The 16,536-nt window shown below is 49.6% G+C and overlaps 6 protein-coding genes across 6 annotated transcripts; 3 read left to right on the top strand and 3 right to left on the bottom strand.

The window, feature by feature from the left end:
• Positions 1–1,877: 1,877 nt before the first annotated feature.
• Positions 1,878–2,810, bottom strand: LTR64_007301 (uncharacterized protein; the record flags this gene model as incomplete). The annotated part of the gene is made up of 4 exons (XM_064901623.1): positions 1,878–2,204; positions 2,256–2,648; positions 2,699–2,733; positions 2,786–2,810. 4 exons carry the CDS (start codon positions 2,808–2,810, stop codon positions 1,878–1,880), a joined length of 780 nt encoding a protein of 259 aa, XP_064752699.1.
• A 1,316-nt stretch (positions 2,811–4,126) lies between these two features.
• On the top strand, positions 4,127–5,576 carry RPA49 (DNA-directed RNA polymerase I subunit rpa49; the record flags this gene model as incomplete). Its single annotated transcript, XM_064901622.1, has 2 exons — positions 4,127–4,253; positions 4,303–5,576. The coding sequence occupies 2 exons, from the start codon at positions 4,127–4,129 to the stop codon at positions 5,574–5,576; spliced, it is 1,401 nt and encodes a 466-aa protein (XP_064752698.1).
• An 876-nt stretch (positions 5,577–6,452) lies between these two features.
• Positions 6,453–8,144, bottom strand: LTR64_007299 (uncharacterized protein; the record flags this gene model as incomplete). The annotated part of the gene is made up of 1 exon (XM_064901621.1): positions 6,453–8,144. One exon carries the CDS (start codon positions 8,142–8,144, stop codon positions 6,453–6,455), a length of 1,692 nt encoding a protein of 563 aa, XP_064752697.1.
• A 654-nt stretch (positions 8,145–8,798) lies between these two features.
• On the bottom strand, positions 8,799–10,271 carry LTR64_007298 (uncharacterized protein; the record flags this gene model as incomplete). Its single annotated transcript, XM_064901620.1, has 1 exon — positions 8,799–10,271. One exon carries the CDS (start codon positions 10,269–10,271, stop codon positions 8,799–8,801), a length of 1,473 nt encoding a protein of 490 aa, XP_064752696.1.
• Positions 10,272–11,343: 1,072 nt separating this feature from the next.
• Positions 11,344–13,596, top strand: SIP5 (SNF1-interacting protein; the record flags this gene model as incomplete). Its single annotated transcript, XM_064901619.1, has 2 exons — positions 11,344–11,875; positions 11,924–13,596. The coding sequence occupies 2 exons, from the start codon at positions 11,344–11,346 to the stop codon at positions 13,594–13,596; spliced, it is 2,205 nt and encodes a 734-aa protein (XP_064752695.1).
• A 779-nt stretch (positions 13,597–14,375) lies between these two features.
• On the top strand, positions 14,376–15,549 carry LTR64_007296 (uncharacterized protein; the record flags this gene model as incomplete). Its single annotated transcript, XM_064901618.1, has 2 exons — positions 14,376–14,744; positions 14,806–15,549. The coding sequence occupies 2 exons, from the start codon at positions 14,376–14,378 to the stop codon at positions 15,547–15,549; spliced, it is 1,113 nt and encodes a 370-aa protein (XP_064752694.1).
• Between the last annotated feature and the right edge of the window lie 987 nt (positions 15,550–16,536).

Genomic DNA, 16,536 nt, shown 5'->3' with positions numbered 1-16,536 from the left:
TCTTCGGCTCCGTCATCGTTCCGAGGTGGCTCAAGAAACAGTCATTTTGATAGATTATTGCCTCGTGTAGGAGTCCTTAATGACATGGTAAAAAGAGGTGAGCAGCTGAGTGTAGAGAAAAACATCGAAGATGACTTGTCTCTGCCTCGAACGAACTGCTGCCTTCCTGGTGATTCTCAAGCGCGTAGCTTGGGCTACTTTGTCTCCTGCAGATACCTCAAATTGAGCTCCAATGTTTTTCATTGAAAGTGGCCCAACCCTTGGTCAGGTAAACCGGGCAAAGCAGCTATTAAGACCTTGCTACAGCACTTCTCCTCCATCACTCGTAGTACGCCACGGTATAATTGCCACGACAACATTTGTTGCTCTTGTACATAGCACTAGCTCTTTGGATCTTGCTATTGTGGACTAATTCTTGTCAAAGACCTTCAGGACCGTGAGATGAAAGTTATCGAACACATCGCGACGCGTCAGAACATCACCTATCTGCCACAAGAGGTCCTCGATGTGGTGGTCAATTTTGTCCGCCTCAATCGCTCACCACAGGCAGCCCAGTACGACCTTTGGTCATGCTGCCTCGTTTCCAGGGATTGGTATGATGCAACTATCGCGTACCTGTACTCGATGCCTCTCCTGTCCTCACGAAACTTCACAGAGTTTGCTAGAACGATATCCCCCTCTATAACATCACGGACTCGTCGAGTTGGGCTTGAGGACTTTGTGCGGTATCTTGATATGGGTGCCCTGGCTTACGAAAGCAAGAAGAGCCTCACCAGTCGACTGATCAGTAGGACCAAGAATTCATTGCAGTTGTTCGTGGCGCCTGCTGTCAGTTTTTCAACGACAAGTTTGGCGCCACTTTCGAAATGTTTAGCATTAGAGCATTTGGATCTCTCAAGGGATGTCTACGACTTTACTTTCGATAGGTTGTCACGATCTATCAGGCCTTTGTCTGCATTAAAATGGCTAAGTTTACCTAAGGATTGTAGTCCTTTCGAAATAATACCTAGCGATACTAATAAAGCTACCGACTCAACTACAGGATGGCTAAGAGACATTTGGCCTCCAAACCTCACCATGTTGCAGCTCAATGACAGCCACACTTGTCCTGACGGAGGTAGATGGACCAAATTCTTGCGCAGTTTGCCGGAGACGTTGGAAAGTTTATCGTTCAGGAATTTAACTGTCTACGATGCATTTGATAGCATTGGACAAGCAGACGCCGAAGTACCACAAATCACCACCTTATCCGTTAATGTGCACCGGAGCGATGACACCTACTACTTCAACCACATGTGCAAGCCTTTCCCCAATGTTAGCAAGATTTCTGTTCCCGCAATGACTTCCTGGGTTCTGAAAAACTTTCTCTTCACCTCGCAAGGTTCATCATGGGCGCTAAATGCAACTGATAATCTTCCAGGTCAGCTGAGACCGCCACAGAATTTAGAGCTTCTCGTCCTGGAAGAATCTCCGGACTTTCCGTCCTCGACTCACATTCTCGTTTCTGACTTATCCCAGTTTATACAGCATTGTCCGAGGCTCATACGCATCGACGTACCTGAAGCATATCTTAATATAGACGAAGACGATGATGCCGCCTTGGACGGGCTGAACGAGGTGTTGAGCAAAAGGTGTACCGATCAGAATGGCGGTACAAGGAGTGTTGAGTTAGGATCAGCTGGTATTTTCATGACGGAACGAGCACTCAATAGTGGTGTGGGGATGAAGCGAAGTTTTCGCTATCGGGGAAACGGCTGATATAATGTTCAACTGAAGGGCGCATCAGAATATGCAACAATATATATTGCGTTAGCCTTTCGTGGATACCTCTATGCTACAGAGTATGAGTCCGGTAGACATCATAGAGACTGAGCTTCTCACAGCTTCGACTGACTACCTAGGTTCTCTGAGAACCAGTTACTCAAGAGACTGTAACCTTTCTCGTAGGCAGTCTTGACGCTCTCCTGCTCCAAATCACCACGTGCAGCCAAGAAGCCATGAATCTGGTCATCAAACCACTGGACATCGTTCTTGACCTTGAGACCTTTCTGCCACTTTTCAACAGCATCTTTATCTTCTCCTTTGGAGGGTATTGAGAGGATCGGAATTGTGATTGCAGGAGCATCGCCGGGATCTACCATAGCTGGATGCGCATTGGCAGCAACGCTGAAGATTGTGCCTTGCTTGGAGACAAGGTTGACGATCTAGTAAGTTATCAGTCATCGTACTCACCAAGATAGGCAATGAGAGCTCACCTTGCCACCCCAGCAGTACCCGAGCACACCCCAGTTCCTAATGTTAGGATTCGAGTCTTTCAGCTCCTTCATGCATTTGTCGATCCTGGCGACGTTCTTGCTTGGCTCGGCTTGCCCGCTAAAGAACTCACCGAGCTTCTTACCCTTCTCATCTGTGTCAGGTGGGTACCATGAGATATCGGCTGGTTTTCCCTCGAAGAGGTCGGGCATGAAGATCTTGAACTTCCGAGTCTGTTCGCTGTGATGCTGACCAGAAAGAATGTCGGCACCTTGCAAGGTTTGTGGAAAGAAGCCAAAGATGTCGTAGACCACAAAGATGCCGGCTGTCGCATCATCTGGACCTGTTACGTAGGTCTTCAAGTTGTCGACTTGTGTCCATTTGCCTTTCTCTTGCTAAATATAGCATTAGGTCCAGTCATGACCAGGTGAACTGAGTGACTTACATAGCCCTTGCTGACCACTGGCGGAGTGTTACAGCCTGGTTGTACAGTTAGATCTGCGATAACATCTGATCATTGATCAGAACATACAAGCTTTGGATGGAGTTTGTGCCATGTTAGTGTAGAACCTGCTTTTCACAATTGGTCTCGTGGAAACGAGTGAAGTTGTTCTGAGTGAAGCACGGCTACAAAATCTCAGAGGAGGAAAAAGTACATTCATCACTGCCCTCCTTCTTGATCATAAGGGCTCCATGATCTTTCACAGCTTCTACCAATCAATATCTATAAGGAGCCAAGGCGTCAGAAAATGTGATGTAATGCTGGAGTGAAGTACGCTACGGTCACGCACAGCTAGCTCTGCAACAGGAAGTTTAGACGATGCGGAGTCGCGGCTGCCAAGCACGTTGATGCACAAAACATTACGCTTCTGCTTCGGATCTCTACTTTCCTGCTCCTCAAAGTCTCTACCACTACATCTTTCCTCAGAGTCCAAAACTTGAGTAAAGATGAGAGCCAAGTGGAGGAAGAAGAGAGTCCGAAGACTCAAGCGAAAGAGGCGCAAGACGAGAGCACGATCGTAAGTTACGAACAATCAAAAAAGTACCCAGAGTAACTAACAATCGCTATAGCAAGTAAACGACTCGACTGCTTCTCTCAGTAACACTCTCGACAATTGTCAACTATCCTCAATCCAAGTCGCGATCTACCGGACGACTGAATCATATCAACATGCCCACCGCAAGCATCTGAGACATCGAAAGAAGGTCAAGGAAACTGCATATTGCTGCATGGAGGCTATGAACTGCGAGGATTGGCCCTGAAACGGTGCAACCAAGTCAACGTCGATGAGGTTGTATGTCAGGAGGAGTGATGCTGGTTAATATTTGTGTGCTACTATACGACACAATGAAGCTTAGAGCGTGTTGCTTGAACTGCGGGTTGATGGAGTGGCATGTCTGGTCTGCTGTGCGCTCAGAACATGGCGAAGGAGATCAGACGACAAATTATCTACACTCGATCAGATGCTGCCAATGAACAAACCCATGAAAATCCAAAAGCTGGTCCTGTACAGGACAGCCTTTCCCCTTTCGCAATATATCTCGTCGTGTTGTAGCTCGTCTAGCCTGTGTGATAGTGCGTTCTGCTTGATCAAGCCTCGACCCATCTCTATACAGCTTACCAGCATAGAGTCTAATCCTGCTCAGCTGCATTGTGCCCTCCTCAGCTCACCGACCATCTCCACGTTTGAGTTGTAAGCTCGTGTGACGTGCCTGAATGCGGAGGTGATAGTGTTTTGTTGTGGCCTCAGGCAACCATAATTTTATGCATTCTTCGAAATCAGCGTTATAAAACTGACAGTTTCAGGTTCAGGCGAGATAGCTCAGTCTCAACAATTCAAAGGTCACTGACAGTCGCCAACATATCTGCAGAATGTCGGAGAAGAAGCGCAAGGCAAGTTCGGCGCCAGAAAGCAGGCCGAAGAAGAAACAGCAGGTCGCTTCTACTGCTGCCGCTATCGAGCATATCCCAGGCTCGGATGTGCTCAAACCGATCATAGGTAGGCTCACTCTTTGCAATATTGTTCAAGGGTGCTGATGCTTCTATAGCAAGCACACCTGGGGCAGCCTTCCCACAGAAAATCAGGTTCCAGTCGTTCTTCAAGAAAACTGCAGACGGGTCGCAAACTCTTCTTCACTCCTCCGAACATCCTACCATAGATTATACAGCTGAGCAAGGTACTGAGTCAGGTGAAGCACACCAGAAGCACTATATCGTAATCTACGATCCGTCTACAAACAAGCTTCAACTGACGGAAGCAAAGAGACTGACAGTCAGAGGTTCTATACGGCAACAACCACGATTGGAAGAGGACGATGAAGATACGGCCAACTTCTTGGCTCAACAAGGCACTCGAGCCGCTCTTACAGAAGCGTTTGGCTCCAAGAAGTCTAAGAAGGCAGTGCAAGCTATGGCTGAGAATCGTCAGCTGGGCCAGGGTATAGAAGGACAGATGATAGCACAAGCAATTACAGCCAACCTGGAAGCAGATGAAGAAGAGGAGGAAGCAGCAGAAGCCGCGACTGCCAGACTAGCTAACAAGCCATTACCACTGCCAGACCTACATACCGACGACATAGACCGTGTGTATTCACTCTCAAGCCTTATCAAACCATCACCTGCCACGAATACTCTCAAATTAATGCCGACGAAACCATGGCTCGACCGCCTACAAGCCAAGAAAGACGTAGAATCACGGTCTCGGTACATCGCCGCCAGAATAGCCTACATCTACAAGCACATGACATCCAACCCGGAACAAGTCCACAAATATACCCAACAGCTCCAGATCTTACGATACATCGAACTTCTCCACCAAGTTCACGCGTTCGCCGCCAAACAAGACCGCCGCCGTCGTATGCCACCTGTCGACGAATGGCTACCTCAAACATTCACTCCAGGCACCCCGCCTCAAGTCCTCCGCGAAGTCATGCGCCATCACTTCCCCGAACAGAACATACCCACCACTCACGCCATGACCCTCCTTCGAACCACTATCCTCGCTCTAACATTACATATCCTCCCACCATCCGGCACAACCGGCGGCTCTAGCGGATCCGGCCACGGCAGCCAGCTCGTCACCGAACCCTCAGACATTCAGCTAGATCTCGCCATCGACGCGGCTGAGGTCAAGAAACTCTATCACGAACTCGGGTGTGTCGTCAAACCTGCTACGGACAAAGACCTCAATATCTGGGGATACACGAAGCTGGCGAAGAAGAGCAAAGAAGGAAAGATACCGAAGCCGGTATTCGCGGTTCTGAAGTTTCCTCTGAATTTCCCGAAGGTTGGTGGTGGGAAGAAAGCAGGCGGCCGACGATAGGATGGTCGGCAGCAGTTTGCTGGGCACGAGGAAGGAGATTTTAGTGTAGTCTAGGGTGTACACTACTACGATACCTGACGAGTTGCGCGTCTGAGTATTGTTACGATGTCTTTGTCGAGCGAAGTTTCATACACGACTTTTGAAAGCAGAGATTCAAGCGATGAAACAAGGGGACATAACGATGTTTGAGCTGTCAATAACGGGAGCGGTATGAACGCCAAAGAACGGACACTTGTCTGTGAATCTATCTATGAGCTCAATCCTCCCAAACACTAGTACTGTGAGCCTCTATCTTCATACTGCACTTGCTCCGAAACGCATCATACACCCCAGGATCGTTAAAACAACAATCATGCCGGTCTTCCTGCGACCACAATACTATGCGGCCTGGGTCATTCACTTAGACCCACAAAAGCTCGAGTTCTGTCCGGCCGTTATCTAAGAGCGCTTCCTTATTCTTCTTTCGAAGACTAAAGCAGTTCTTGAAATGTAAGCGAAGCGGTTGACATCGTGTACCCCTTTCAACTTCCCCATTCTCCAAGTCTTAACATCCTAGGTTCACCTGCGTCGGCAAACGTAGTCGTCTCAATATAGCCGTCCGAAAGGAGTCGCGCCAGCACACTCTCAAAGTTTTCCTCAGGATGTTTAGCCGCAAACGTGGCTAGCTCCTCTGGTGTCTTGCTCGGATAAGGTGTTTGCAAGCAGTTTCAGATGTCATGAGCTAAGGGTGAGAAATTGCTGGTGTGAGGGAAGTGCCCTGTCTCGTATGCTTTCTCTGCAGCAATTTCTTCTTAGCTTTGGCTTCAGCATGTTCTAGAGCCAGTCATTTTCTGTTTCCGCTCCTTTGACAGGAGTATAGATAATTAGATCAGCTCCTCACTTCAAGTACACCCTCTGACCGTCATGACCCATATAGGATAAATTGGCATTAGCTCCATCTGCAACCCGCGCGTTAGGGGCGACTTGGCTCAACTCCTCCGCATCTCCGCCTTGGGGGGTGCTGGCGCCACTAGCAGGAGTAAAGACTGTCGCACTGGGAGATGAGGTATTGCTGGCGGCCTGCTCGACTTCGCTCTGGTTGTTTCCCCTCTTCTGCTGCAAGGTAGAAATCTTGTTGTCGTCGGTCTCTGTTTCTTTGCGCTCCTTCTCGGCAGAGGCTGATGCTCTCTTCTCAGGCTCGATGGGCTCGAGTGTTGGTAGATTGATCGCGCTTTTCATCAGACATGACTTCTCGAGTGACTCGGTGAATACTACGAGTTGTTTCTCGACAGCCTGCATCCGCGCAGCAAATGGTTCTAGCATCGCAGGCAAGGCGCTTGTTACGGGATTGTCGGTAGCGACTTTGGTAGATTGCTGATGATATTGTGCCAACTCAGCTTCGAGTCTAGTAACGTTTGTTTGAGTGTATCGTAGCTCCTGATCTTTTTGAGTGGCTTGACGTTGCAATGCGTCTACTTCAGCTCTGAGTCTAACAAGCTCTACATCGTAATCACCTCTTGTGTAAGAGTGCCGAGGGTCACGACCATTCTTGTAATCTTTCAAGCGCACTTCTTCGATCGAGGCGGAATCGAGCGCTGACAACCGTATGGGTGTAGTGGTTTGGCTGAGCAATGCCTTATCTCCATTGGGTTGAACACTTGTCGTGGTTATTTCGACATAATGACAGCCGCGACACGGGGACACGCCAGCGTTGCTTCTTGGCATGTTTGCATGAGGGTCAGGCTGGAAGAGGTTTGGTTCATTCTTCGGTAGGTTACCAAACAAATTATAGTTGGTAGTTGCTGGAGAATTGTAACCAAAAAGTCTGCATCCCGAGCCAGTATTTTGATGCGTCTGTGTATTGCCAGTGCCGAAAAGTCCTCCGCGAGTGCTATTGTTAAAGTTGCCGAAAAGACCCCCAGTAGTCTGTTGAGGACGACTAAAAAGCCCGCTGCTGGCTTGGTTCGTAATAGTAGGACCCAAGAGACTAGTAGAAGTTTGCGGGAGAGGCGGACCGAAGAGACATCCAGTAGATTTTTGAGGACGACCAAAAGGGCCACCACTACCTTGGTTGGTGGTAGTCGGTCCAAAGAGACTGCTTCCGGATTGTGGTGGAGGGACACCGAAAAGGCCGGCCGCGCGCTGTTGAGCAGCATGTCCGAACAGATTTACACCCGGATTGTTGTTCTGATTGCTGTTGCCGAACAACCTACCAGTCGGTAGCTGATTGCCAGCGAGACCCCCAGTAGTATTGCTCTGAGCGGTATTTTGTCCGAATAGGCCGCCAGCAGAACAAGCAGGTTTATGGCCGAACAAGCTGCCGGCTGGGTATACTGGTTTGCTTGTGTTGATGTTTCCGAAGAGTGTTCCAGTATTGTTTGTATTTGGTTGATTGGCGCTTGCAGCATTATTAACCACGTTCCCGGAGAGGGCACCTTGTGTAGTATTGTTCAGTAATTGACCACCAAATGGATTCGAAGACCCAAATTTTTCAGCTGAATTCTTGAGATCAACTCGAGTCGTTTGTTCATCGTTACGATCCGGGAGGACGGAGGGTTCTGCAGCGCTGGCAAAGATATTAGATGCCATCACCGATGCCAGTAAGGGTTCGTTCAGATCAGAAAAAGGCTTGCTTCCTGGTCTCAAATGGTAAGCAACTAGACGAAGTAGGTACAAGAGATAGAGAAATGCAAGCAGTATGCTGATGTTGACAACAATCGAGCAGATTATATAGTGATGGGAGAGTTGGGGCTTGATGCCTGGTGAGGGCGATCACATGTCAGCCTACCAGGCAGCCGCCTCGGTAGTGACAGTACAACCAGACATCGGTCACTTCCTCTTTAGTCTTGCTTCATTTCGTTCTCAAACTTGAACTCCTTTACCAGTTCGTCGGTGTTACCAAAAAGATTGATACAATTGTTGATCATGGACTTTCTGAGAGACAGTGTGTTTCCTAGGAGAGCGGACGTGAAGCTCCTCGATTCCAGTATCACTCCACGCTGCACTTCTTTCAGGGGCTTTCCTGTGTGGCTGACGTTTTCCCGTACCACGAACTACCCAAGGTGCCGCGACTCGTGACCCCCTATAGTGTGTTACTTACTGAGATCAAGTCCTCATCTGAGTTGCAAAGACGTCCTGTGAAGACTCTTTCTAAAAAAAGCAGATGATAGATGATAGATGATAGAGACCAAGCCATCGCAGGACATTTTCGCCAAATCTTCCCTTCACTCTGTTTGTGATTAATCAGGTAGGACCTCTGCCACGTCTAGAACGATTGTCCTTCTGCCTCTGTTCCTTCTTCGCCGCTCTACTCCTAGCTTTCCAAGCTCGATTGTTCTGGCCACGTTCTGCCCAGAAGCGCTTCTCAAACTCGCTTTGGGAGCTTTTGCTGTCCGATTTCGAGGGTGTGGCCTTACTGTTAGTCGAGGTTGTCTCGTCCAGTGAAGACAACGCGCTTGTAAAGCTGGGAAAGCGGCTCGGATGAGCGGTATCTGGTGTTGGAGCAGCACTCCTTAGTCCTCGAGATCGTGTTTCTTGAGAAGTGAAAGGTGTCAAAGGTTCTGGTGGCAGGGAATGGTCGTCAGTGTCTTGGTCGTCGTCAGGGGTGTTTCTCTTGAAGAAAGAGAATGATGTCTCGATTTCAAGAGACGGTTTGGCTGAATCTTGTCCTTTGGGTGGCATGGGTTTTTTGAAGAGTGCTTCTAACGGATGAACTTCCTGTACGAGCTGTGTACTGTCTGGTACTGATTCTGTAACTCTTTCCTTTTCTTCTTCGACAGCAGTTGCAGGGTCAGTCTCAACATCTGGGGACGTTGTGCCAGAACTGCTTGTGTTCTCAGCGTCATCTTCGACATCTTGTATAGGTTCGTCCAGGAGGGACTCAGTGGTGACAGACGAGCCAGAGCTAGACGTTTCGTCTGCAGTAGCTGTTTTTGGGGACGACTTGAGGGACTTGACGGTGTCGACGTGTAGGGTGGTAGGTTTAGCTGCTCTCATGCGTTGGCGGCTGGACGACTCCTTCTCGACGACGTCACCTTGGCCGTTGACCCAGCCAATGTTGTCAACATACTCAGCAGACCTTTGGGTAGAGATCGTTTCTCTCAGGAATGAGGGCTGAATCTGGGTCTTCTCGAACTCATGGACAAGTGCAGGTTCCGCACCTTCACGGGCGCTTCTCTTACGCTTTTTGTCGGCCTTCAGGCCCTCCTTATTTGGGGGTAGCTTTGTTCGAAATAGCAATTCCGCTTTCTCGCTATATTGTGAAGGCGCTTGTGGTTTTGAATCCTTCCCTTTCTCTTTGGTTTTCGATCGTGTGGCCTTCTCGGATTTTGGCTCGGTCCATCCACGTTTTACTTTGCGACCCGCGGACAACTCATGGCCCTCTGTTACATTGAGTTCTGTCCCTGCCTTTTTGTCCCTCTTTGGCTTCTTTTGAGCAGGTTCTGGCGCGGGCGATTCGTCCTTGTCAAGCTTGGTATGCAGCCGCTTTTTTGGGCGGGCTTCTTCGACTTTCATCTTCCTGCCCTTCAAGAATGCGCCATTGACCTTGGAAATAAGTTTCTTTGCATCTGCTTCCTGCAAATCGAAGAAACCGTAGCTGTTCTCAGGGAATGTTGCGAGGGTCTGAAATGAGATATTCTGCGCGGATTTGGTGAGACTGGGACCAAGCACGGTTGGCAGCAGTTCCGACGTTAAGGGTGTTACGTGAAGACGCATATACGTTGACATTCAAGACGAAACTTGATTAGCGCTCACGACCAAGTCGCTTGTGTACGACGGAAACTTCAAGTTTGGCGACTGATTGCCGACAGCCATAGTTTTGAGTTGTGCTGGTGTCGAAAGTACCTGCAGTGAGGCTTTGGTGCGTTTGCGTCAATGCTTAGCTAATGCTGGCGGTCCCTAGACCGGTAGGCGCTAGGGGCGGGGTAAGGCCTGTAAAGTATCAATAGCTTCAAATTCGTAGAAACACAACCATGAAGTCTGTCCTTCATGAGAAGTGCTATTGTCCAACGAGGGTCAAGGTGTTTCAGCGAAGTTCAAGTTCAGCCAATCTATTAGCCCAAATATTCGGATATCTAATATACTACTATCGTAGGTACTTTTCTGGCAGAGTGAGCTTGTACCGAGCCTGGTATCTTATCAGAAGGTGGCTCACGCGGCTCTCGGAAAGAGCTCAAACTCTGCGCTGCATTTGTCCTCGTGAGAAACTACTAACTTTGCAGCAGAAGTTATTGATAAGGGACACGACATATTGTAGTTGCCCACGTGCGAGAAAATGGCTGGGCACGAATTTACTGGTGACTGCATCCGCACACCCGCTCTCGAGCATCTTCGTCAGCTCCTGCAGTGTGAAGCAGGGCATGCAGGGATCTGCTCAGCATCGAACTTGAACCTCAACTTGGTTTGCCTTTGTCGTAGTCTCCACCCATCATTCCATTCGGCGTGCCAATATCCAGTACTTTGATACACTTCCATCCTCGTCATCGTGGTTATTCTTTTCCGAATTATCTATTGACACTCGCTCCCACAGTTCTGTTGAAACATTCCAACGCCGTCTGCTGTTTGTCTGACCAGGACTGTGCGGGATAATACGGCACCACACACTACAGATGCACACGAGCTCATGAGTCGACAGTATATCGTTGTTATCGGCTTGGAATCACGGCGGTGACACTCTGCCAATTGTACGACCACTCCTTTGAAGTGATTGCACTTCGAGGCCCTCCTTCTTCGTCATGATGTCTGCCTCTTCTATCTGCTGAGCACAAACCATTATACATACTGCGTGATGGGCAATTCACAGACAAAAGAGGCCCGCGGGTCGTCGAGCCAACACGATCCCAGCGCGACTGCTCAGGATGGCCGTCTAGAGTCCACAAGCAGAGACGACTACGTTCGTCCATCCCATCGTGTACGAGAAGCTCGCCGTGGCAGTCGTCCAGATCTTTCCTCCTTCCTCGGCCTCGGCAACAATGAGCCAGACGTGGCCTCCCTTGAGGCTCGTCGTGAGAGCAAAACGGAAAGAGAAGCAAGGAAACAGGAAAAGGAAAAGCAGGCTAGACTGAAGGAACGAGAGCGCAGTATGAAAGAAGAACACGTTGATGGTGGGTACCTGGTCACTCAAGGCGTCTACGTTGGTCAAGAAGACTTTCACAAGCCTTTGGTCAGGCAATTGATGATTGAGCGCCGCCTGGCTCCTTTCTGGCGTGGACTGAACGACTTTTCAGACTCTTGGGCTGAACATCAAATCATGGCTGTTGCTCGTGGTATGCCTCTGCCTGCCCCTGATCACGTCCCTCCAGAACTTGAGTACCAACTCAGTAAAAGACCCTCAGCTGACGTAGGGAAAACTTTGACTATACCCCTAGGTCCTAGGTCGGAATCTTTCCATTCAGACTCCGGTCGAGCCTCCCCAGCGAACGGCTCGCTACCAAGCCAATCTTTTTTCCCTCCGCAGCCTACCAACTCGAACCTGCCTTTCCGCTCAAGAGCGAAGACCTTGGCAAGTTTAGGCTCTGCATCGAGGAACAACTCCGAGAAAGATTTGACACCCCGAGAGCTCAAGTATCCCAATGATCCGTTTGTGAATGGCCAACCCATCGAAGTCTTCCTTTACAAGGACGCTAGCGAATGTCCAATCTGCTTTCTGTATTATCCTCCGTATCTAAACACTACCAGATGTTGCGAGCAACCTATTTGCTCCGAATGTTTCGTCCAAATCAAAAGACCAGATCCACATCCGCCCGAGCACAATGACCCTGACCCCAATGCTCCACCAGTATCAGAAGAAGAACGACAAGCGCAAGCCGAAGGGATGCTGGTATCGGAGGTGGCCACATGTCCATATTGCAAGCAGCCGGAATTTGGCATCACCTATGTACCGCCACCATTTCGAAGGGGGTTGACTTACGGAGCTGGTAGCACTCCATACGGCGTGACATCGGCGAGGTCTAGCCAGACATCGGTGGCTTCTTCCAGTCTATCTCCAGGTCCGGGCCGAAGACGAGGCACCTCCCTTTCCGCGAATGCACCAGAAGTGATCACTACTGATAAGATCCGGCCAGACTGGGCGAGCAAGCTTCACGCTGCTCGAGCTCATGCCGCTCGTCGGTCTGCTGCTGCTAGTGCATTACACGCCGCCGCATACGTCTTGAACGATCCGAGTCAAAGAGTCGCGACTGGTCCTTTCGGCAGGAGGAACGTCCTCAGAAGGTCGACGCTGGAGAACAATGGGCGAGCCTCTGATGCACATCTCAGTGCCCTATCGTACCTCGCCGAAAGACATGCCGCATCTGCTGATCGCATGCAGGCTGGAAACATATTCCTTGCCCCACCACGAGGCACTTCGTCAAGAAGGTCACGCGAAGACGAGATCGAAGACCTGATGATGATGGAAGCGATCAGGTTGAGCCTGGCAGCAGAGGAAGATCGTAGGAAGAAAGAAGAGAAAGAGGCCAAAAAGAAAGCTAAGAAGGAGGAGAAAGAGCAATGGAAAGCCGAAAAGGCTGCTAGAAAGAGTGGCTTATCGTCGCCATCAGCTGGGGCCGAGGCGAGCTCAGTACCACTGATTCGGGAAGACAGCAACTCATCGTCGATTACACCTGATGACATTGGTAAAGGTAAAGATGCTGAACGTAACGAATCGTTTCTCCCTCGAATTCAAGCTGATGGCGAGGACTTTGTGGTGGGCGCATATGGCACGCCTTCATTCTCCGGAACGAGTCAGGAGTCCCTCACAGCACCAATGGGGATACCTTCTGGTGTCGAGCCATTCCGGAGGTCGCATCTGCGGCAAATGTCGACTGCATCATCGGCGTCGTCGTCTTTCCAGGAAGCAACGTCGAGCACACCGCCTAATGTAGAACCCATGTTCAACTTCCAAAGCTTAGCAGCCATGATCGATCAGGATGAAAAGAGTGACGGTGCATCACACGTAGAGCATGCCGACAGTATCTACGAAAACGATCCAGCCAAACTCAACGGGATACACGGAGCGGTCACGTCCACAGGTCACGAGCAGACTGATAGACGACCGTCCTGATGTGAGAGGAATTTCGACAGTTCAGGCGTCTACGCAATGTGCACCGGTGAGCAATTTGGACCGGTGCCACAAATGAACCAGGGCATGATTGGCTACTTTGTAGCATGTACCCTTGAAAACAGGTCACCGCTGCAACATTAACCAAAACTATCAAGGCGGAAGATGTTTGGAGGCGTACGAGTGGTGACGATGGCACACTTCGAAACGGCGTGTTGGGATTCAAGGGCGCTACCAATGTCGTCTAAGCGTAAGTACGGTATTGATGACTTGAGCAATGCATTGGTCTCTCGCAGCACTCTGCCTGGAACGAAATGAGATATGGAACACCACTTAAGGTGAAGGGGAATGGATTTTGAATAGACTGGACCATAACGTAGCGTTATTCGACTTAGACTTGACATCTGGCCAAGATTGTCTTAACCAACTTTGCGGTGCTTGTGTTGAAAGAAACGTGCTCACAAAGTGTGTCGTGCCAGTACTACTCATAGGCGGCTTGAGAGTAACACTGATGCCTGAGGCCACAATTTGTGCCTGGAACGATGACACCCAGTGGTTCGTTCGTGCATGTGAAACAAAACAGTTTCCTGGAGGCCTGCCAGTACTAAGCTCTGATGAGGACCTTTCAACTCTTGCATCCGGCTATGCGATGTATGGGGATCTGCTACTCAGCCACATTATGGTCTGATTGAACGCCTTCTAAATACGTCTAGCCCAAGGACGCTGTGTGAAGCGCATTGAGCCCGAGCGTTGCCTATTGACACAAGGGAAGGACCACGAACATGGCTCCTGACATCAATTCCGTCGTGACTGTCTCTCAACCTGTCTCATTACCTGCTGTTGCACCTGCTCGGAGTTCAGCTGCACGCACAACTTCAATATCCAATACGAATCCCTTGTCACAATCTCAGCATACCAGTCCTGGACAATCAAGACGAACGTCTTCAGCTATGGGTCCTCCACCCTTGCCTGTTCCGAACAACAGCAGCTTACCCAATTCACCTCGACCACCCCATGCAGCTATGGAACGGTCGCCATCATCACAGGGATTGGCAGTAGGATCGAGTCAAGGCCAGGGCCCAATTCGTCATCCACGACCCTTGACGGCGGCCGAGTTACACCTAGAATTAGAGAAGGAGCAGGAAAGTATCGTACGTCTACCCTTCCTAGCAATACAATCTCTTGCTCTACTCCTACTGACATTGTACCTAGGTCAATAGGCTCACCCGCGAGCTCTCCGCCCTCCGTGCCCAGACAGCCAGTGTTGCCAGTACTGCATCAAGCACATCCGACCTCTTCACAACTTCGACTTCGCACGATCCTTTTCCTTACAGTAGTGGTACTGCTGGCTCAGCTGCATACCCAATTCCAACTTCCGCTCGCAGGCACAGATCGAGCAGCAATCTCTCCACTCGCTCGGCACGCTCAGCTCGAGAAGCAGTTCACAATGCCGGTGCAACTTCTGTTTCTGGCGTCGCAGCGCCACGCGATCCACCTACCGAGAGATCAGCAAGACAGAGCCTGGACATCCAACGACCTGACCCTGGCAGCCGCCAGAATAGCTACAGTTACAACCATGGCCTTGGTCTAAGCACCAGCACGAGTTCTGGAAATATGTACAGGAGTGCAAGCAACACTACAAGTCCTTATGCTCCTGCTCCACCATCTGGTTATACCGCTGGCTATTATGGAAGGCATTCTCGTGAGCCGAGCCAACAAAGCCAGCTTCCGTTGGCTGGTGCTGGGTCAAGAAGTCCCAGTTTTGGCAGTGTTCAGGCTGCTGCCCGGTACGAAGAAGCTGCTGTTCAGAGACAGGAACTAGAATCAGTAAAGAAGGAGAACGAATCGTTGAAGCAGAAAATTCGTGAACTAGAGAAGCAATTGGCTGGAGATGCCACTATCAGTATAAGCGAAACTACTGCACAGCGATCTGGTACGAATTTCTCTGCTTCTTAGGGTCTTTCTGCATGGAGATCCAAGTCAATGCCATGGAGAATTGGAAGGCGTTGGGATCAGGTGTGTTATGGAGGGCTAGAAGAGTCTCCATCGTCGACAGGAGCACAATGTCAGGCAGCATGTCCTGCTTTAACACGCTCTTCTGAATATGCATCGTCGAAGAAATTGTGGCTTGGAGCAAGAATTTTGACAAAATTGAAAAATAGCAGGGCGCAGGCGGAGTATCTGGTAAAGGAAAAGACTGAAACGTTTCATCGTGGTGCTATAGCATTACACTCGGCTACTAGTGAGTGGTATGGTTCGTACAGTAGGTCAGGCGATAGGTGAACGACAATTGTCCCATCGCACAATATTTGGAAGGCATGACTTACTACTGTCTAAATTTTGTGCTTTCTTTATACTTCCATTCGTGTCGGCCATGTCCTCAGTATGCATCAGCGAGATCACAGGAGCTGGCCACATCTCATTTCCACTTGACATGAGTTGCATACATATTTTTACCTGACCAACACTCTATTTCTACTCCCCACCACATCATGGAACGATTACAGTCCTGGTCCTCGATGTACTCCCGAGTTCTAGACCACACCATGTTCCGGTTCTCGCCTCCTGAGCGTGCCGGTCCGTGGCGTACCACACCCAGAGTAAACGTGTGACCAGCAGTCTAGTCCCGTATACTACTAGTAGTGGAAGCTGGCGTGATGCTGTGCCACATCCGAGTTATGGTTGGGCTCCACATCTATACACATTTTTGTGGAAATTTATTTCACATACTAATTCGATGTAGGGTACTGGATGTAACAATGAATTTTACGAGGAAGTATACGCTCTTGGTTCGGGAATCATGCTTGTAGATGTTGGCCTCCAGTTGCATGTTACTCTGTCAGGCCCTCTCTGCAAGATGGGGGCACTATATACATGCAATACGCTGAAAGAGCAGACGTACCTCACACCAGTTTTAAGCTTTTAAAATAGTTGTTTATTTCT

The sequence above is a fragment of the Lithohypha guttulata genome (assembly GCF_036872675.1).
Source record: "Lithohypha guttulata strain CCFEE 5908 chromosome Unknown scaffold_5, whole genome shotgun sequence".
In the NCBI taxonomy this organism is placed as follows: domain Eukaryota; kingdom Fungi; phylum Ascomycota; class Eurotiomycetes; order Chaetothyriales; family Trichomeriaceae; genus Lithohypha; species Lithohypha guttulata.
This window is presented reverse-complemented; position numbering and strand designations above follow the sequence as displayed.